The sequence below is a fragment of the Microcaecilia unicolor genome, chromosome 5 (genome assembly GCF_901765095.1).
Source record: "Microcaecilia unicolor chromosome 5, aMicUni1.1, whole genome shotgun sequence".
Classification (NCBI taxonomy): domain Eukaryota; kingdom Metazoa; phylum Chordata; class Amphibia; order Gymnophiona; family Siphonopidae; genus Microcaecilia; species Microcaecilia unicolor.
The window spans coordinates 17396861-17419827 of NC_044035.1; the positions used below are offsets into that span (position 1 = coordinate 17396861).

Consider the following 22967-nt stretch of genomic DNA (forward strand, 5'->3'; position numbering starts at 1 on the left):
AGTTTTTCCCACATGACAAGTTTCATTCCATTCCATTTTCAGAGAGTTATTTTTCCTCCAGACCCTTATACACATTTCTTTCCCATATCTATTAACTTGGATAAAAAGTAAAAATGGCCCAGAAGACCTCATATTGCTCAAGAGGAAAACATTTCTAACGGGAAAGAAAGTTGTAGAATTCTTCTTGACTCAGGGTTCAACAGAGAAGACCTTGGATTCAGCAGTGAAAACATGGAATACACTCACAGTGGAGGTCCAAACTGTATCAGAATTAAAAAAAAAAAAAACTGGGATAAACCGAGGATCTAGCTACAGGGAAGCTCTGGAACTCTTTGCCAGAGGATGTGGTAACAGCTGTTAGTGTATTTGGGTTTTAAAAAGGTTTGGACAAATTCCTGGAGGTAAAGTCCATAGTCTGCTATTGAAGACAGACATGGGAAGCAACTGCTTGCCCTGGGATTTGGATTATGGAATTTTGCTACTCGTTGAGATTCTGCATGGAACCTTGTCACTCTTTAGGATTCCAGAATCTTGCTATTCTTTGGGGTTCTACATGGAATGTTGCTACTCATTAAGATTCTACATGGAATCTTGTCACTCTTTAGGATTCCAGAATCTTGCTATTCTTTGGGGTTCTACATGGAATGTTGTCACAATTTGGGTTTCTTCCAAGTACTTGTGACCTAGCTTGGCCACTGTTTGAAAATAGGATACTGGGCTAGATGGACCATTGCTCTGACCCAGTATGGCTATTCTTATGTTCTTATGTAAACCAAGTTGAGTAGAGATAAAGAATTACAACAGGAAGGAAAATAGAACAGACTAGAGGGCTGGTATTGTGGCCTTATGATGAGACCTTGAAGAAAAGATCCAGGGTATCCTGCAGATATTAGCACATCATAGACAGAAGGTCATAAGCCAGCCCATCTCCAGTTGAAATCAGTGGACAGAAAATGGAAGCGTCTACCATGCAATCCCTCGGATTCTGTATAGGTCACCAAAACATGGGCATGAATCCCAGATCCGCACACAAACTAATTAGCTAATTAGGTGATAATAATCAATTACTGGCCTTAGGAAGCCCTTAATTGGCAGTAACGGAGAGTTATGCACACATCTGCCCTATGCCCTCTTCTAGAACATGTGTGCCTAAATTTCTTAGGGGTCGATGATCAGAAGCAAATGCAGGTGCTAGAGGCTATTAACGCATACTAGCACTCGCATTTGCTCCTGCCCCATGATCAGAGCAGGGCGCCACCATGGCACTGGAAGGAGGAGGGAGTGCTCCACTGTCCTTCATCAAAAAAGGTACACGGTGGGTGGGGGTGGGGATAGGGTTGCCCACTGGACCACCAGGAGCTTTTTTTGTGTCAGGGTTAGGGGGGCTAGAGGTCCACTGGACCTCCAGCATCCCTCCCCCCGTGTATCCGGGGGTTGGGTTGAGGGAGAAGGTCACTGGGCCACCAGGGAAACTTGTATGGGGGGGGTGGAGGCTGGAGGTCTACCGGACCTCCAGCACCTTGCGTGACCAGGAGAGGGGGGGGGATGGACCTCTTGTTTGACAGTTCTGGGCTTTTTTTTTTTTTGGACTGCCCAGACCTGTCAAACAACTCCTGTGGAAGGATGATCATTTTGCTATTTTGCTATTAGTTTTGATCATGAGGGCTTTAATCCCCCACGCTGTTCTGGCGCTAATTTTCCAGTGCTGCTTGGAACAGCATGGGCAATTTGATCATTGGGGCCATAATGTGCAACTCCAAAGGAGGCATGGCCATGGGCGATCATAGAAAATTAGCCGTGATGCAGCGGTGTACCAAGGACGGGGCGGTGGGGGCGGTCCGTCCTGGGTGCACGCTGCTGGAGGGGTGCAGAGAGCACAACTAAGGGGTCCTTTTACTAAGGTGTGCCAAAAAATGGCCTGCGCTGTTGTAGGCGCGTGCATTGGATGCACACAGGTCCATTTTTCAGTGTGCCTGCAAAACAGGCCCTTTTTTGTCCGAAAATTGACGTGAGGCAAAATAAAAATTGGTGCGCGTCCATTTTGGGCCTGAGACCTTACCCCACCCATTGGCTTAGCAGTAAGGTCTCACACGTTTAACAGGCAATAATGGTCTACGCGCGCACACAGCCAATTGCCTTCCGGCTAGCAGCACGCGGTAAAAAATAAAAAAAGTTTTCTGCTCTGCATATCGGATGCGCGTAAAAAAATTGAATTACCGTCCAGCGCACACGGTAGCTGGACAGTAGTTCCAAATCGACGCATGTTGGACATTCGTAGGCGCCTACGCGCCTTATTAAAAGGGCCCCTAAGTCAGCAATTCATTACTGGTTTGGGAAAGTGGCGGCTGAAAAGTCACTACCTCGTGAAGGCCTAGTTGACAGGAGCTGTGATGTCAGACCAGGTTCCAGGCGCCTATGTCCACGTCATTATATAAAAGCACATCTTCATTGTGACTGGCATTAATTAGAGCATCCTCATGTGTTCATCATACTAAGTTTAACTCACCATGTGCTGGTTCAGGATACCACACTAGAAAGTAAGGTCACCTTTTTGATGCTGCTTTTAATTATTCATTTTGTTCAGAACCCTTATTTTATCATCCTCACTTTAATATTCCCTTATCTCTTGTTTGTCCTGTTTGTCTGTCCTAATTAGATTGTAAGCTCTGTTGAGCAGGGACTGTCTCTTCATGTTAAAGTGTACAGCGCTGCGTACATCTAGTAGCGCTTTAGAAATGATAAGTAGTAGTAGCAGTAGTCTTTGGGATTCCTGAATCTTGCTACACTTTGGGATTCTGGAATCTTGCTACTGTTTGGGATTCTGCACGGAATCTTGCTATTCTTTGGGATTCTGCACAGAATCTTGCTACTCTTTGTCCTTATACCTTATTTGTCTGACTTGATTAGATTGTAAGCTCTGTCGAGCAGGGACTGTCTCTTCATGTTCAAGTGTACAGCGATGCGTACATCTAGTAACATAGTAACATAGTAGATGACGGCAGAAAAAGACCTGCATGGTCCATCCAGTCTGCCCAAGACAAACTCGTATGTGTATACCTTACCTTGAATTTGTACCTGTCCTTTTCAGGGCACAGACCATATAAGTCTGCCCAGCAGTATTTCCCGCCTCCCAACCACCAGTCCCGCCTCCCATCACCGGCTCTGGTACAGACCGTATAAGTCTGCCCTCCCCTATCCTCGCCTCCCAACCACCACCCCCTCTTCCCCCCAACTGCTCCGCCACCCAATTTCAGCTAAGCTTCTGAGGATCCATTCCTTCTGCACAGGATTCCTCTATGCATATCCCACGCATGTTTGAACTCCGTTACCGTTTTCATCTCCACCACCTCCCGTGGGAGGGCATTCCAAGCGTCCACCACCCTCTCCGTGAAAAAATACTTCCTGACATCTTTCCTGAGTCTGCCCCCCTTCAATCTCATTTCATGTCCTCTCGTTCTACCGCCTTCCCATCTCCGTAAAAGATTCGTTTGCGGATTAATACCTTTCAAATATTTGAACGTCTGTATCATATCACCCCTGTTCCTCCTTTCCTCCAGGGTGTACATGTTCAGGTCAGCAAGCCTCTCTTCATACGTAAATCCCATACCATCCTTGTAGCTTTTCTTTGCACCGCTTCCATTTTTTTAACATCCTTCGCAAGATACGGCCTCCAAAACTGAACACAATACTCCAGGTGGGGCCTCACCAAAGTCTTATACAGGGGCATTAAAACCTCCTTTCTTCTGCTGGCCACTCCTCTCTCTATACAGCCTAGCAATCTTCTAGCTACTGCCACCGCCCTGTCGCACTGTTTCATCACCTTCAGGTCCTCAGATACTATCACCCCAAGATCCCTCTCCCCGTCCGTGCCTATCAGACTCTCCCCGCCTAACACATACGTCTCCCTTGGATTTCTACTCCCTAAGTGCATCACTTTGCATTTCTTCGCATTGAATTTTAATTGCCAAACGTTAGACCATTCTTCTAGCTTCTTCAGATCTTTTTTCATGTTTTCCACACCCTCCGGGGTGTCCACTCTGTTGGAAATCTTGGTGTCATCCGCAAAAAGGCAAACTTTACCTTGTAACCCTTCGGCAATGTCACTCACAAATATATTGAACAGAATCGGCCCCAGCACCGATCCCGGAGGCACTCCACTACTCACCTTTCCTTCCTCCGAGCGAACTCCATTCACCACCACCCTCTGGCGTCTGTCCGTCAACCAGTTCCTAATCAAGTTCACCACTTCGGGTCCTATCTTCAGGCCGTCTAGTTTATTTAAGAGCCTCCTGTGGGGAACCGTGTTGAAAGCCTTGCTGAAATCTAAGTAGATGACGTCCATAGCACGTCCTTGATTTAATTCTCCCGTCACCCAGTCAAAGAATTCAATGAGATTCGTTTGGCACGACTTCCCTTTGGTGAAACCATGTTGTCTCGGATCTTGCAACTTATTGGCTTCCAGGAAATTCACTATCCTTTCCTTCAGCATGGCTTCCATTACTTTTCCAATAACCGAAGTGAGGCTTACCGGCCTGTAGTTTCCAGCTTCTTCCCTATCCCCACTTTTGTGAAGAGGGACCACCTCCGCCATTCTCCAATCCCTCGGAACCTCTCCTGTCTCCAAGGATTTATTAAACAAGTCTTTAAGAGGACCCGCCAGAACCTCTCTGAACTCCCTCAGTATTCTGGGGTGGATCCCGTCCGGCCCCATGGCTTTGTCCACCTTTAGCTTTCCAAGTTGTTCATATACACTCTCTTCCGTGAACGGTGCTCTATCCGCTCCATTCTCAGGTGTACTTTTGCCAGTCCCTCTCGGTCCTTCCCCAGGATTTTCTTCAGTAAAAACAGAACAAAAGTATCTATTTAGCAAATTGGCTTTTTCTTCATCATTTTCTACATAGCGTTTCGCTGTATCTTTTAGTCTCACAATTCCCTTTTTAGTCATTTTCCTTTCACTAATATACCTGAAGAAGTTTTTGTCTCCCCTCCGTACATTTCTAGCCATTTGTTCTTCTGCTTGCGCCTTCGCCAGACGTACCTCTCTCTTGGCTTCTTTCAGTTTCATCCGGTATTCCTCCCAGTGTTCCTCTACTTGAGATTTTTTGTATTTCTGGAACGCTAACTCTTTAGCCTTTATTTTCTCAGCCACTTGCTTTGAAAACCATATCGGTTTCCTTTTTCTCTTGCTTTTATTTACCCTCCTTAAATAAAAGGTCTGTGGCTCTGTTTATTACTTCTTTTAGCCTGGACCACTGTCCTTCCACTTCTCGTATGTCCTCCCAGCCCATCAGCTCCTTCCTCAGGTATTCTCCCAGTTTGTTAAAGTCAGCTCGCTTGAAATCCAGGACTTTGAGTTTAGAGTGGCCGCCATCCACATGAGCCGTTACATCAAAACAAACCGTTTGATGGTCACTGTTTTCCAGGTGCGCAGCCACTCGGATATTTGACACACTATCCCCATTCGTGAGCACCAGATCCAACGTGGCTCCCTCCCTCTTGGGTTCGTTCACCATTTGTCTGAGCAGAGCACTTTGGAAAGCATCCACAATCTCTCTACTTCTTTCCGATTTTGCAGACGGAACCTTCCAATCTACATCCGGCAGATTAAAATCTCCCAACAACAGCACCTCTCTTTTCTTCCCCAACCTTTGAATATCAGCGATCAGATCTTTATCTAGTTCTTCCAATTGTGTCGGGGGTCTATAGACAACACCCACGTGGACCAAGGTTCTATTCTCTCTTTTTAAGGTGATCCATATCGCTTCTTCCTTTCCCCAGTTCCCTGTCATTTCAGTCGCTGGGATATCATTTCTCACATACAGAGCTACTCCACCACCTATACGTCCCTCTCTATCCTTCCTAAAAAGATTATAGCCTGGTATGTTTACATCCCATTCATGGGAACCATTGAGCCATGTCTCTGTGACTGCAACTAGTAGCGCTTTAGAAATGATAAGTAGTAGTAGTAGTTATGACCGGGGGCTTCAGGTTTGCTTATGCTAAAAATGCCCCACTTCCGTCTCATCCCGTACATAATGGTCATCAGATTTAGGACAAGGCCGAAAGTATGGCTCCTAGTTCAGTCATTCAGTCCCTTTGTTTTAAATTCCACAGGTACAGAGAAGTATTTCATTGTTCTATCATTATCATTCATACCTTATAAAGGTAATGAGAGTGCTTTTGACAACGAGGAACTCCCTTCTTAAAGCCCGATTGTCGGGCACTGGGCGTTTCAAAGCATTCCATTCTGGGTCAGTGGTTTTTTGTTTCATTATTCTGCCTCATTCAGGCAGGAGGACGCTGGAGCCATTCTGAATAACTCCTTCCCTTTCTCTCAGCCAGGGATTAGTACAATGGACAGCCTTGTAGGAAAATAACTTAAGTGGCATCAGTTCCTCCCCTCTCATTCCACCTTTTACCCCCATTGTCCCACTGCGAGGACAAGGTGGACTGTAATAACTGAACTGAAACAACCTCCTGAAGACCGATAGCTGGATCAAAATCTTTGCAGGCATTCGGTGCTATGTATTTCTCCACTGCAGTACTATGTGGATTGAATTTGGACTCTTAAGGTAATTCTGTACGCAGGTGCCTCATTTTGGGTGCCCCGATGATGCGCCGTGAGAGTTTATTCGATGAAAGTATCCGGGTACCCAGATCTTGTTATAAAATACTAGCATAGCACATCCAACATTTAATTAAATGCAGTGTGGAGCACCTAACTTTGGCAGGTTCTCATGTAACTTTGAGTATTCTGTAAGTTATGTAAGTGGCAGCCCATGCCCCTCCCATGTGAATCCCTCCATCTTGCACTTCATGCTATGCCACGTATGTATGCCCATTCAAAAGGGGGTGGGCCTTGTGGGCCTGGGTCCACCCACTTTGGGCTCAGGCCCCCTCCAAAGCTGCAGCACCTGTTCAATGGCTGTCAGGGATGCTGAAGCCCTGTTTTCTGAAGAAATCCACTGCCTCCCTCCCTCTCGTGCTACTTCACCAATGAGGAAGTCGGCAGCGTGCTTCCACCTGCCAACGCTGGCACTCTCCGAGCATGCTCAGCTCATGCATGAATCGAGCGTGCTGGGGGAGCGCTGGCATCGGTGGCTAGAAATACACCACTGACTTCCTTGTGCCTGAGACAGCATGAGCAGGAGGCAGCAGCAAGCTGCAGCTTTCTTCACCTGGCGGGGCTTCGGTATCCCTGCCACCAAAGACGTGATAGTTAACATGGCAAGGGGAGAAGGAGAGGAAATGTGTGGCCCACTAGTGCACCCCTGCCCCCCCCCCCTCAAATGGACTGCTGGCTACACTCCTGTTACACAATAGTGCATAGCGCTATTCCAGTGGTTCCCAAACCTGGTCCTGGAGGCACCCCAGCCACTCAGGTTTCAGGATATCCGCAATGAATATTCATGAGAGAGATATGCATACACTGCCTCCACTGCATGCAAATCTCTCTCATGAATATTTATTGTGGGTGTCCTGAAAACCTGACTGGCTGGGGTTCCTCCAGAACCAGGTTTGGGAACCACTGTGCTATTCTATTAACCATGTGCATAACGCACTTCAGGCCCCTTTTACTAAAGCTAGGGTTACCATATGTCCGGATTTACCCGGACACGTCCTCTTTTTGAGAAAATGTCCAGGCAACCGGGCAGGTTTTGCCAATCTGCCCGTTTGTCCAGAAATCCGGACAAATGGGCAGATTGCTAGCCTCCCCTCCCCTTATTTACTACTGCCCTGGTGGCCTAAGGGACTAAGGGAAGGAGAGGTGGAGGTGACCTGGTTGAGAATTCAAGTTTAATCTTGTGAACCTTATCATGAAAGAACTCAATCAGAGTCTGGGGGGAAAGTGAAGGGGGAGTTGAAGGTGAAGGCACTTTGAGGAGAGAGTTCAGTGTGGCAAAGAGACGTCAAGGGTTTGAGCCAAGAGAATTTGTCAACTGGATGTAATAGTCCTGTTTGGCAAGTAAACGTATTGAAATGGATTAATGGCTTCCTAACCGCAAGAACATGCCAAGTGACATCTAATTCGAAAACATCATCACCATGGAAACCTGATTGTGGAGTACCCCATGGATTGCCGCTATCACCAACCCTTTTCAACCTAATAATCACTCCACTGGCCAAATCACTATCCAACCAAGGCCTCAATCCCTACATTTATGTAGACGATGTCACGATCTACATCCAGTTCAAACATGATCTAACAGAAATCACAAGTGAAATCAATCACAGCTTCCAAATAATGAACTCATGGGCGGATGCGTTCCAACTAAAGCTCAATGCAGAAAAAACACATTGTCTTATCCTCTCATCACAATATAACAAGATCAAACATACCACTATAAACACCCCAGACTACACCCTTCTTGTCTCGGACAGCCTGAAACTTCTGGGAGTTACAATTGACTGAAATCTCACACTAGAAAGCCACGCAAAAAATATAACAAAGAAAATGTTCCATGCAATGTGGAAACTCAAAAGAGTAAAACCTTTCTTCCCAAGGGAAATATTCCGCAGCCTGGTACAATCAATGGTGTTAAGCCACTTGGATTACTGTAATGCCATTTACGCCGGATGCAAAGAACAAATCATTAAGAAACTCCAAACTGCCCAAAACACTGCAGCCAGACTCATATTTGGAAAAGCGAAATATGAAAGCGCCAAACCCCTAAGAGAAAAACTACACTGGCTCCCACTAAAAGAACGAATTACGTTCAAAATCTGTACTCTGGTTCATAAAATCATTCATGGCGAGGCCCCGGTACATATGTCAGACCTCATAGATTTACCAACCAGGAACACAAAAAGATCAGCACGTACATTCCTGAACCTCCACTACCCCAGTTGCAAAGGACTTCAATATAAATCAATATATGCATCCAGCTTCTCCTACATCAGAACGCAACTATGGAATGCACTACCAAATGCCATAAAAACAACGCACGACCTGGCAGCCTTCTGGAAATGACTAAAGACCAACCTGTTCGAAAAGACTTACCATAATGATCCTTCATAAATGACCTGACATCAAAACTCTACTAGAACCAGACAAAATCGAAGTCTCTATACCTGTTTGCTTCAACTAATTTGTCACTAAAGAACGTTTATGCACTACCCCCTTATCTCTCGTGCCTGAAATGAACTGTTTATCTAACTTACTTTATAATTTATTTCAACATTTATGAGCTTTAAATATAATACTACTTTGTATTTCTCCTCCGGAAATGGCGTTCGCCATTACGGCATAATGTAAGCCACATTGAGTCTGCAAAAAGGTGGGAAAATGTGGGATACAAATGCAACAAATAAATAAATAAAAGAGCAGACTGGAAGGAGGTCAGCAAGAATTCTCCAGCAACGGATTCCAGAGTTTAATTACTTGTTTAGTGAAGAAACTTTTCTCTGATCAGAGCTAACTACCCCATCTCTAGCCACTATACAACTGTGATTTCTCGTTATTTTCATTCAAACAGAGACCAGCTCCTCATTAACCTCCTCCCCACTTTGACTCTCTGAGAGAAATTATTCAATTGATTTATTACCGTGTATATGTACATCTGCTCAGTTCCAAAAAATGACTCACAGTGATTGATAAACGTTTTAAAACATACCGTATTCCCTCTAATAATCACCCAGACTATAGAAACACTTGGCTTTCGGAAGACTAGGGTGGGCTATTAATGGAGGCACCATTTCTCTCCTCCGATAACCACCATTTCTCTCCTTCACCCTGCGCCCTGCAGTAACTGGCATTGCTCTCCTCCACCCTCCACTCCCCGTCCCTGTGAAGACCAAATCTCCCTTCTTACCTCATCTTGAGGTTATGGTGCTCGGCTGGTGTGGGGCCTGGAGCATGCAGAGATGCTCAAGGCCCTGCAACGACCCAGCACAATAGCCTCGAGAGAAGGTAAGGAGAGAGATCCAGTCACTGCTGGGGCAGGGGTGGAGGGGAGCAATGCCAAGGGTGGTTGATTATTGGGAAATCTTGATTTGGTCTGAAGACCAAATTTTCCAGTGTTTTGGGGTTCTTAAGCAGGTGGGGGGGGGGGGGGAATATTGGAGATGGGTGTTTATTAGAGACAATATGGTAAGTGCACCAATCTAGTGACATGATATCAAAATGAATTAACATCATTAATAAATTAATCAAATATGTTTAAATGGCCTTTTCTTAAAAGTTTTATCCTATAATTGGTGCATTGGGCCTCATTAAATTGCTTCTTTGAAACAGACAGCGGTTACAACTTGATCTGTCGCTAGTACAAGTCAGGAGCACCAGCAAATGTATTTCACTAACCACATAAAGGTTCTAGTGAAGAGCAATGATCTGACCCCAAATGACCAACAGAATTATGCAGAAGAATTTAAGAACATAAGAGTAGCCATACTGGGTCAGACCAATGGTCCATCTAGCCCAGTATCCTGTTTCCAACAGTGGCCAAGCCAGGACACAATTACCTGGCAGAAACCCAATTAGTAGCAACATTCCATGTAGAACCCCAAAGAATAGCAAGATTCAGGAATCCTAAAGAGTAACAAGATTCCGGAACTCCAAATAGTAGCAACATTCCATGCAACCAATCCCAGGGCAAGCAGTGACTTCCCCCGTGTCTATTTTGTCCAAACCCTTTTTAAACCCAAATACTCTAACTGCTGTCACCACATCCTCCTATAATGAGTTCCATTCGCTGACTGAAAAAATACTTCCTCCTATTTGTTTTAAAAGTCTTTTCATGTAACTTCATTGAGTGTCCCCTAGTCTTTGTACTTTTTGAAAGAGTTAAAAAAAAAAACGTCACTTTTACCTGTTAGGCTTATAGACAGAAAGCTGAAATCCAGATCCTCCTGAAACCCAGACCCTCCAAGGTAGCATTTTTTGGAACTGCTCCCTGTTCCATGCTTGGGACCCAAGAGGCAGGCAGAGCTCTGAAGTCTCAATGCATGGTTGAGACACTGGTGCAAGGATCAGGGATTTAGATTTGTTAGGAACTGGGCAGCATTCTGGGGAAGGGAGATCTTAACCGGGATGGAACCAGGCTGCTGACACGAACATTTAAAAAGGAGATAGAGCAGCTCTTAAGCTGAAATGGGGGAGCAAACCAACAGTTGCCCAGGAGCGCATGGCTCAGTGGGGAATGTCCTTGAAGGATACTATTGAAACAGAACATTTAGGGAATTCAAATAGAGAGGTTTCAATAATGGGAGAGCAGAGGAAAGGATGCAAGTTATCCCAGTCAACTTGACAGTAGCTTGTAGGGAAAAAGCACAATTTGAAATGTCTATACACAAATGCTAGAAGCCTAAAAAATAAGATGGGAAAGTTGGAGTTTATAGCACTAAATGAAGAGGTAGACATAATAGGTATCTCAGAGACTTGGTGGAAGGACAATCAATGGGACACTGTGTTGTCAGGGTATAAATTATATTGCAGTGATAGAGTGGATAGAGTTACTACATCCTCTTTGCCGGAGGATGTACTAACAGCGGTTAGCATATCTGGATATAAAAGAGGTTTGGACACGTTCCTGGAGGAAAAGTCTGCTATTGAGATAGATATGGAGAAGCAACTGCTTGCCCTGGGATTTGTAGCATGGAATGTTGTCACGATTTGGGTTTCTGCCAGGTACTTGTGACCTAGCTTGGCCACTGTTGGAAACAGAATACTGGGCTAGATGGACCATTGGCCTGACCCAGTATGGCTACTCTTATGTTCTTATGAGGGATTACGCTATATGTTAAAGAGGGAATTGAGTCAAACAAAATAAACATTCTACATGAAACAGCAGCGTGGAATCCTTATGGATAGAAATTTTGTGTGTGAAGGGAAGGAGCCAGCACCCAAGAAAAAGATCTAGGTGTCATTGTAGACAATACACTGAATTCTTTTGCTCAGTGTGCGACAGCAGCCAAAAAAGCAAACAGAACGGTAGGAATTATTAGGAAAGGGATGCCAACAGTGGCCAATCCAGGTCCAAGTACTTGCAAGATCCCAAAAGAGTAAAATACATTTTATGCTGCTTATCCCAAGGAAAAAAAGCAATGGATTTTCTCAAGTCCATCTTAACGGTTTATGGATTTTTTTTTTTAGGAACTTGTCCAAACCTTTTTTTAAACCCTGCTAACTGCTTTTACCACATTCTCTAGCAACAAATTCCAGAGTTTAATTACACGTTGACTGAAATAAAATGTTTTCTCTGATTTGTTTTAAAAAATTACTACATAGTAGCTTCAATGTGTAACCCCTAGTCCTTGTATTTTTGGAAAGAGTAAACAAGTGATTATCTAATGAAAGCCACACCCCATAACAGTCCACAAGCACTGCTGAAGAACAGGTAGCCAACCACCACTTCTAGCATCCTTTTCTCAACTTGCCTATTGCTCTCCGGTGTGATTCACTGCAGCTGTAAAGATAATGCATGTCAAAGAGCAATGCTATGCAACATGAGGACAGCTCACACTTACATTGGCCGGCAGCTGAGATCTTCAGGATAGTCTCCCGGCTGGTATGAAATTCTTGCACACTGCAAGCCAGAAGCACTGGGAAATAAAGCCAGAATTGGCACCGTTAATGCCCAAGTGATGGGACATTTCTAAACTCTAAAGATCAAAAGGAACTGCAATCAAGTTTATAGTCGCTATTCTATAAAAGACGAGCGTGTACATTTTTATGAGCGGATCCAAAAAGGGGTGTCGCCATGGGAGGGTCATGTGAAGGTCAGGAGTGTTCCTGGAATTTCCATGCAACATTACGGAATAAGTCAGATCCACACCTAATTTAGGAACAAGGATTTACACCAGGGGCGTAGCTATGTGGGGCCACAGGGGCATGGGCCCCCACAGATTACGCCCTGGCCCCCTCTACATTTGACGACCCCCCCCCCCGCCACCACCGCCGCCCGCCCCCTGCCCCTCCGCCACATCAGGTACCTTGTTTGCTGGCGGGGGTCCCCAAACCCCGCCAGCCGAAGAGTCTTCTTCAGCGCTGGTCGACTCCGGCACCTTCGTTGTGTGATCATCTGTTTCTGATGCCTTACGTCCTGCACGGGGCTACATGCACGATGCAGGACATAAGACGTCAGAAACAGATGATCACACAACTGAGAGGAGCGCGTCTGTGTGGGCCGCGCACGCCGGAGTCAGAAGACAGCACTTCTGCTTGCGGGGGTTTGGGTGGAAGGGGCCCGGCCCAGTGGCGGAGGTGGGTGGGACTATGGCGCCGGGTACCCCTCGGGGGGGGGGCAACAACAACCTGGGGGGTGGCAGTGGGGGCGGGGCCGGGGGCCCGGGAGCGGCCTTGTCACGGGCCCGGCCCAGTCTCTCGGCAGCCCTGTTGGTACACCACTATCCTCACGCCCAAAATTGGGCACAGATCCCTGCATTAAATGTTATTCTATATAAACAGTTACCCAACTTGAAGTGCCACTTATAGAATAGTGCTTAGCGATCATTTTTTTTCCGGTGCTGAATTTCCGGCTCCATATACCGAATTTAGACCCAACAGCTTAACCTGGCCTGAAAGTGGATTTAAATCGCCCCTTGCAGCTGCTCTTCATCTCTGCACTTCTGACTCCTGCCAGTCCCAGGTACATTTGTTCATCTCTAGTAGATGGGTCAGACCAGGTGTTATCAATGATGTGTGCGTATTTTGGGTAAATGGTCATCTTTTCAGCATTATTGGTGCTGTGTACACTCCCTTGATATATTAGCATCTGTTCTGTGTTCTTAGTACGCTGAGATATACAGATACGATACCTTTTTTAAGAAACCTACCTTGAGAAATCAGAAAAGCTCCAATGGTATCCAATGCCAGCAAGTTCATCATGGCAGCTGCGCTGCAAGAAACATGAATGTAATAGTTTTAAGCCTTCTGTTGCCCTCTTCACTCACATTAGGAAACAGTGATCTCCTTCTCCTGGGGGTGATAAAGTAGAAGGAAAAATGGTTATATAGGGTGGCTCTTTTAGAAACCTGTGGGTGAGAGAATACCAACAATTAGCTCTGGAAAGCGAAAGACAGGGTGAATTTGTCTTTGGGTAAAACCCTAAGGGGCCCTTTTACTAAGCCTCGTAAGCATCTGCGCACGCCTAACGCACGTGAAAATGGAGTTACCGCCCGACTACTGCATGACTCTTGCGGTAATTTCGTTTTTGTCGCGCGTCCAATAGGTGCGTCCAAAAAATCCTTTTTATTTTCGGGTGCGCATAACGGACGCTCACCAAGTGTCATTTGGTGCGCGTAGGTCATTACCGCCCGGTTACCGCGTGAGTCTTTACCACTAGGTCAATGGCTGGCGGTAAGGTCTCATGGCAATTTTCATTTTGCCACAAGTCCATTTTCGGCAAAAACAAAAAAAAAAGGCCTTTTTTTACAGGCGCGCTAAAAAATGAATTGGTACGTGGCCAAAACCCGTGCCTACACTATCGCAAGCCATTTTTCAGTGCACCTTAGTAAAAGGACCCCTAAGAGAACCAGGGATGTGCATTTGTTTGAAATGAGATTTCCTATGTCAATTTGTGTCCGTTTTATTGCCCAAAAGGAAAGAAAAAAAATCCCAAAATTGTGCATTTTTTCTTGTGTCGTAATAGTGTGCAATCTTCCAAGAGAGTGTGCTCAGACACAATATTTCTCCCACAACAACAAAAAATGATGACCAGAGTGAAAATTCCTGTAAATGGGAAAAATAAACCAAATAGAAATTCAAGAAGAAATGTCACCCTGTGATTACAGGTGCACACAAAACCCAGCTCAAAATATTTCCTGCTGGTTTGAACTCTTTCCTATGTGCCGTGACAAGGTTCGACAAGTGTGCAATGGAGAAATGTAGGTATGTGAAAGGATGATGTCCCAAGAACCCAAAACCTGCCAGACTGGGTGACACCCAAGGATCAATCACCTTTTCACTGCTGCTTTTAGCTCCTAGCCACTACTCAATTGTCCCCTTTCCTTCTCACCCATTACTTCCCTCACCCGTAACTGTTTTGTCTGTCTGTATTATTTAGATTGTAAGCTCTTATGAGCAGGGACTGTCTCTTTGTGTCATGTGTTCAGCGTCTGGTAGCGCTATACAAATGCTAATAATAATAATCATACAGGCTGTCCAACAATAAAGGGCAGCGGGCACACAGAGGAAATGTGTAAGGGGCATGGTTTGGCTGGATCCTTCTGCCCCCACAGCTTGTGTGTGTATGTTTGAACTGCTATGGATTTACAGCCTGTCTCAATGACACAGACTACCCAATAATTACCGTGGATTCTTTTGGATTCGTAATAAGTAAATTAAACCTTTATTAGAGGAGCTAAATTCTACAATGATTACGGTATATACAATGGTTAGCACATATACAATGATTAGCTCTATACACACAATGATTAGCTAAACAATCATTACATCACTGGTCCCTACATCTAAGCAATGCAAAGAGTTCTTAGACCAGGAAAAGAAGCAATAATACATACATCACAGATCTTTACATCATCCAGGCTTTTACCATCAGCTGGGGGGGCCCGGTTCACAGCGAGAGCCAGGAGCTTCTTGGACCAGGAACAGATCCTCTGCGCAGTACATCTACTCACAGATGAGCCCCCACTCTGCTGTGACAAGCCCTCCCTTTTTATTAGGCTCTGATCTCATGTTCAGAGCTAGGGAGAGTAACAGAATGCTTCTAAGGAAAATTACAGAATGCTTCTCTGTTTAGGTAAACAAGCCATACTGTGGGAACATGGTCACATGATTTCCAACTCCAGGTGGCCAGGCCGGACCGGGAAACAAGAACCATCCTTCCCTTTGCATACCAAATTAGTTAGAGCTGTGTCTTACCTTCTGCATTCCAACTTATTTTTGTATTCACAAGAAAAGTTACTTTCAGTCAAAGACAGAGTTGAAAAGAAATCTTTAAAATTAACTTCCATTACAATGTTTACATTTTGTTTTCTATCGTACTGGCAGCGTGTAAGCTCAAAGCGAGCAGCCCCTTCCTGCTAGGTTCCTGTAATCTCTGTTCTTGTAGGTTAATGGTTAGTTCAGCGAGATGAGAACCTGGGGAATGGGTTTTCTCCCCACTGTAGCTCCTTGTGACCCTGGGTACGAAACTTTCGATTGTGAGCCCACTAGGGACACAGAACGTACCTGCATATAATAAATATACACTGCTTAAAGGCGGAATATCAAATCCATGACCCTTTACACTTTAAATGGTGCATGTGACTCATGGGCCGATGCTCAGAACTCCAGCGCTATAGCGAACAGCACCCAGGAATAATGCAGGAACTGCTCAGAAAAATAGCTACCTGATGCTTAACACTAATTGCATGCAAATAATATGCATGCTGCGAGGCCAAAACTAAGGGAGAGGAACGCGCCCGGCCTGGCGCATGCGCACAAGAATTTCACGGTAAGTGCGTCTCTTGTCTGCAGGCAGCAGGCAAAAACCCAGAAGTGAAAGATACATTGTCGCTGTTCTTCTGCATCATTAAATATAAGCCTTTCAAAATTGTTTTCTCACTGAAGGCTTATATTTAAGTGCAGAAAACAGGCGCCAATTGTGGGCTTTCATTTCCGGCTTTGCTCAGACTTGCACATGTGCGTTTCTCACTTCCAACGCTTAGAGGCTTCCTTCCACATCCAAATTCAATCACAAATGGAAGATTTTAAGGAGAAAAGCATGGGAAATCCTCTCTTCAAACACCCTACCGCTAGCTCTGAGCTGGCATTAGGTTTTCAGCGGTAAAGGGCAGCTTTGTTTTCTGTGCTGTTCTCTGAGCATTGGTGAGGGAATAGGAAATCTCTTTAATGTTCATTTGACTACATCTAAATACTATTTGCGCTAATCTTTGTTTCGAACATTGTTTTCCGCTCTAGAGCCCTCTGAACATTCTGCACAGCTTAAGGCCACCACTAGTCCAGTGCTAACCAGCTCTACTGCCGCATTAGGTCACGAGCATCGGCCCATCGTTCTCTCCAGCCTCTTTGAGAGCTGCCTAGCTTCAGGCCTCAGCCCATGGTAGAAACCTTGACCCTACTGGGAGAAGCCCCTGAATACATGCTCAATCTTATCGATCTACCATCTAGAAATGCCCTAATATCTGCAAGGACTTACCTCAATCTACATTATCGCAACTGCAGGAATGTTTTTGCTTCGTCCTTCCCCTACATCAGTCCTAAAACCTGGAATGTTCTGCCAAAACAACTAAAAGAGCTAGTCGACCACCACCTGTTCAAGAAGTCCTTAAAAACATTCTTATTCTATAAGGCGTATTCAACTGGCAACTCCACTGTTTAACCTCTCTCTCTTGTTGACTGTACAGGTTATTGCCGGTTGCTTCGCCCCTGACATTCTCCCCGTGTTATCCCATGTTCCTTCCCCTCCTGTCTCATTCCGTATCTGTGCCTTCTATGTATTGTATTGTATCCTCTTGAATTAATGTATGCCACATTGCGCCTTCTCTTGTGGGAAAATGTGGGGTAAAAATGCACCAAATAAATGAATAAATTCCAGAGCCCCTGATCCTCTTGGGTATTCTTTTGCGCTCCTCATGGATCACTGTCTTCCCTTGCAGTGAGCATGAGTTCAGAGATCTTCTTAATAAAATAATTAAGATAGTAGTTCAACAGAATCAGATCATCAATAAAATTATGGCTTTAGCAGATGTTTCATTTTATTAGATTAATAAAACTCTTGTCATTATATGTGTAGACAATATACAACATAATATTCATAATAAAATTAACCATTACAAAATACAGTGAAAATGCAATAATGGCAACCATATAAATATTTATTTATTTATTTATTTATTGCATTTGTATTCCACATTTTCCCACCTATTTGCAGGCTCAATGTGGCTTACATAGTACAGTAGCGGCATTCGCCAGTTCGGTAAAGAAACAAATACAGGTGATAATATGGTTGAGTAAGGAACATATGTTTCAATTACAATCAGAATCGAGGAGAGATTATTTAATGTTCGGTACAAGCTTTGCTAGTAATGTGTTGCAGGGTTCATGCATTTAAGTTGGGTCGGTGGGGTATGCCTTTTTGAACAGGTAAGTCTTCAGTCATTTCCTAAAGTTTAGGTGGTCGTAGGTTGTCTTCACAGCTTTAGGCAGTGCGTTCCATAGTTGTGTGCTTGTATAGGAGAAGCTGGACGCATAGGTTGTTTTGTATTTAATGTTTTTGCGGTTCGGATAGTGGAGGTTTAGGTATGTTCGAGATGATCTGGTTAAATTTCTGAGTGGTAGGTCTATAAGACCTGACATATATCCCGGGACTTGGCCATAAATAATCTTGTGGACCAGGGTGCAGATTTTGAAAGTAATACGTTCTTTGATTGGCAGCCAATGCAGTTTTTCACGGAGGGGCTTGGCACTGTCGAATCGCGATTTGCCAAAAATTAGTCTGGCTGCTGTATTCTGAGCGGTATGGAGTTTCTTTATAAGTTGTTCTTTGCATCCAGCGTATATTCCGTTCCAATAGTGTACGTAACTTAGTACCATTGATTGTATTAGGTTACGAAATATTTCCCTTGAGAAGAAAGGTTTTAAGCGTTTAAGTTTCCACATCGAGTGGAACATTTTCTTTGTTGTAGAGTTCACTTGGCCTTCTATAGTGAGGTTGCGGTCGATTGTCACGCCCAATATTTTCAGGCTGTTTGAAATAGGGAGGGTGTGTTCTGGGGTGATTAAGGTTCTTGGTTTGTGTGTATTATGTTGGGATGAGAGGATGAGAAAGTGTGCTTTTTCATAAAAACATAGAGACTGGAACAGTAAATCTAAAAACATAAGCGTTCATTTTTTTTACAAAATACTAAATAGGACTGTTGTTGACGTAAAGTCAGTGCTAAAACATTCCACAACTGTGGTCCTGCTACTCAGAAGATTCTTGCACAAGTTACATTTACTCCTAATAACTATACTTCTGTTAGTTTAGGCATCAGTTTAAAGACTATGCATAAACACTGGGGGGGGGGGGGGGGGGGGTCTTTTACAAAGAGTCAGTAAGCCTAACACGGGCTTACCAAATGCTAAAATGCTAAATCGGGACTACCGCCAGCCCAACGCAGCCATCGAAGGTAGCTCCATGGTGGTAAGGGCTCCCCACTGCATGGCCAGGTGGTAAGAGTTCTCTTACTGCATGGCCAATGTTTGTCTGGGGGCTTTTTACCCACTGCGGTATAAAGGGCCCTGGCGTGCAGGGAAAACAGCCTCCACTGCTACTGCAAGGGCTTTTTCCTCACAGCTTGGTAAAAGGATCCCTTAAACTGGACTCTAATTGGTGACCGTTGTAAAACTAGACAAAATTGGAGTGATATGGTCAGTTTTTTTTTTTTTACTGCCTGTGATTACTCTCACCGCAGTATCTTGTATCAGCTGAAGTGGCTTAATGGTATTAGAGAGGCCTCGGAGCACACACCACAGATGCTAATCCCAGAAGCCCAGGGTGTGGCCAGCATTGGTGTAGAATAGCAAGGAGATGCCTCTACACTTTGAAATCCCTTCTCCCATGCCGGGAACTTGCTCAGGAGCGAGGAGAAGCATGGAAGCCGTGGCTCTCAACGCCTCAATTCCAATGGAGAATTCTGGAAGAGGACTGCAAACTGGTGGTGAGATCCCCTTGGGGAATATTGCACCTTATGAATCAGTTGTATCTACTACAACTCCTGTAGAAACTTTGGACTTCATCTGGTCTGTTTTACAAAAGAATGGAAGTCTCTGTGGCTTCTTGTATATAGATATAAGTTTTTTTGACCTGATCAGGGCAGTTGTCCCAACGAGTTAAAGTGATGGAACAGAAGTGTGTAGATATGAAAACTAAAATAACTGTGCTTGAAAATCAGACAACTGAATGTACGAACACCAACAGTGTTATCATCAAAGATGTGTCTGCTCTTCGAAGAAAACAATTGAACTTTGAGAACTTTACCAAAAGTTCGAATCTCAAATTTGTAAATTTTTCTAAAAGTGATCTTTAATTCTCCTTTGGAAATGTTGTGTGATGTTATTATAGAAAGGTCCTTAAGGATCCTTCAGAAACTGAATCCAAAGGAGATGTACCAGATAGGCGAGAAATTGATAAGCACAGCTCAGGAGAGAGACTTTGGGGTGATGGTGTCTCAGGATCTCAGGGTGACAAAACAACACAACAAGGCGGTGGCCATGGCCAGAAGGATGCTAGGCTGCATAGAGAGAGGGGTATAACCAGCAGAAGAAAGGAGGTGTTGATGCCCCTGTACAAGTCATTGGCAAGGCCCACTTGGAGTATTGTGTTCAGTTTTGGAGGCCGTATCTTGCTCAGAACGTAAAAAGACTTGAAACGGTTCAGAGAAAAGTAACCAAAATGTTGTTGAGTTTGCATCACAACATGTATGAGGAGAGACTTGAGGACTTGAACATGTATAGCCTGGACAAAAGGAGAGACAGGGGTGCTTTGATACAGATATTAAAATATTTGAAAGAAATTAATTTACAAACAAACCTTTTCCAGAGACAGAAAGGTGATATAACTAGAGGATATGAATTGAGGTTGTCGGGGCGTGGGGGGGGGGGGGGGGGGGGGTGACTCAGGAATAATGTCAGGAAGTACTTTTTCACAGAGAGGGTGGTAGACACCTGAAATGCCGTCCTGCAGGAGTTGGTGGGGATGAAAACGGTAACGGAATTCAAAAATGCATGGGATAAACACAAAGGAAACCTGTATAGAAGACATGAAACCAAACAAACTTAGAGGTGATTAAATGGCAACACCAGTAATTGGGAATTATAGCCAGTGCTGGGCAGACTTCTATGGTCTGTAGGACAAATGATAATCACGTATATGTATCATACCTTATATTATGAGTTTATCTTGTTGGGCAGACTGGATGGACCACTTTATCTGTCGTCATCTACTATGTTACTATCAGCGGCATAATCGAAAGAGAAGGACGCCCATCTTCTGACACAAATCGGGAGATAGGCGTCCTTCTCTCAAGGTCGCCCAAATCGGCATAATCAAAAGCCAATTTTGGGCGTCCTCAATTGCTTTCCGTCGCGGGGACACCAAAGTTCACGGGGGGGGGGGGGGATGTCAGCAGTGTACCAAAGGGTGGATGGGGGCGTGGTTAAGAGATGGGCGTCCTTGGCCGATAATGGAAAAAAGAAGGGCGTCCCTGACGAGCATTTGGCCAACTTTACTTGGTCCAATTTTTTTCATGACCAAGCCTCAAAAAGGTGCCCGAACTGACCAGATGACCACCGAAGGGAATGGGGGATGACCTCCCCTTACTCCCCCCAGTGGTCACCAACCCCCTCCCACCCTCAAAAAAAAAATTAAAAAACATTTTTTCCAGCCTCTATGCCAGCCTCAAATGTCATACCCAGCTCCATCACAGCAGTATGCAGGTCCCTGGAGCAGTTTTAGTGAGTACTGCATTTTCCATCTCACAGATAGGCTGCAGAGAATACCTTCTCCTGCTTTAGACTTAGCCTGGCCTCAGAATGACATCCTATAGTATATCTCCTATCAAACTGAGCTCTCTTTTTCATCAAGCACTGCCATTTCCTCCCCTCACCCTCCCCACTGACAGTTTGAACTTCGTGGGTGTGGCTTGGATCTCTTTCAGGGAGAGAAAACTAACAACTTATAGCAGCAGCTTCAGAGAGCATTTTCCATCTCACAGATAGGCTGCAGAGAATACCTTCTCCTGCTTTAGACTTAGCCTGGCCTCAGAATGACATCCTATAGTATATCTCCTATCAAACTGAGCTCTCTTTTTCATCAAGCACTGCCATTTCCTCCCCTCACCCTCCCCACTGCCAGTTTGAACTTCGTGGGTGTGGCTTGGATCTCTTTCAGGGAGAGAAAACTAACAACTTATAGCAGCAGCTTCAGAGAGCATTTTCCATCTCACAGATAGGCTGCAGAGAATACCTTCTCCTGCTTTAGACTTAGCCTGGCCTCAGAATGACATCCTATAGTATATCTCCTATCAAACTGAGCTCTCTTTTTCATCAAGCACTGCCATTTCCTCCCCTCACCCTCCCCACTGACAGTTTGAACTTCGTGGGTGTGGCTTGGATCTCTTTCAGGGAGAGAAAACTAACAACTTATAGCAGCAGCTTCAGAGAGCATTTTCCATCTCACAGATAGGCTGCAGAGAATACCTTCTCCTGCTTCCACCCACCCTACCCCTCTACCCACCCACCCCTAGAGTGACATGTCTTATATAACCTCCCTTTCAACCCACTCATTACTTTACCTCACCCATTTCTATTCTTCTATCACCTTCTCCCACTACTCCAACCAGAGTTACACCTAATCACACTGACCACCCTTCAACATCTTCTGTCCTTCTGTGACTGTTCTCTTGTGCTTGACTGCTTAAATATTTTAAATTTAAATGCTTTACTTTTTGTCTATTAGATTGTAAGCTCTTTGAGCAGGGACTGTCTTTCTTCTGTGTTTGTACAGCGCTGCGTACACTTTGTAGCGCTCTAGAAATGTTAAATAGTAGTAGTAGTACTGCAGTGCACTTCAGGCAGGCGGACCCAGGCCCGTCTCCCCCTACCTGTTACACTTGTGGTGGTAAATGTGAGCCCTCCAAAACCCACCCGAAACCCACTGTACTCACATGTAGGTGCCCCCCTTCACCCCTCAGGGCTATGGTAGTGGTGTACAGTTGTGGGGAGTGGGGTTTGGGGGGAGGGTTAGGGGGCTTAGCACCAAACGTAAGGGAGCTATGCACCTGGGAGCAATTTGTGAAGTCCACTGCAGTGCCCCCTAGGGTGCCCAGTTGGTGTCCTGGCATGTCAGGGGGACCAGTGCACTACGAATGCTGGCTCCTCCCACGATGGTCGTTTTTGAGATGGGCGTCCTGGGTTTCCATTATTGGCAAAAACCAAGGTCATCCATCTCAACATTTAGGTCAACCTAAATGTTGAGATTTGGGCATCCCCAACTGTATTATTGAAACGAAAGATGGACGCCCAT

The 22967-nt window shown here is 44.9% G+C and overlaps 1 protein-coding gene across 2 annotated transcripts in view; it reads right to left on the reverse strand.

The window, feature by feature from the left end:
- The window catches only part of VWA2 (von Willebrand factor A domain containing 2), an 84965-nt gene that overhangs the window by 46563 nt on the left and 15435 nt on the right, over window positions 1-22967 (reverse strand). For both annotated transcript variants that reach the window (XM_030202687.1, XM_030202688.1), the window contains exons 2-3: window positions 13774-13915; window positions 12466-12540 (exon numbers count right to left, since the gene is read on the reverse strand). In XM_030202687.1, the coding sequence (XP_030058547.1) occupies window positions 12466-12540; window positions 13774-13825 (127 nt within the window). In that variant the 5' untranslated portion in view covers window positions 13826-13915. The remainder of the gene's footprint in view (window positions 1-12465; window positions 12541-13773; window positions 13916-22967) is intronic.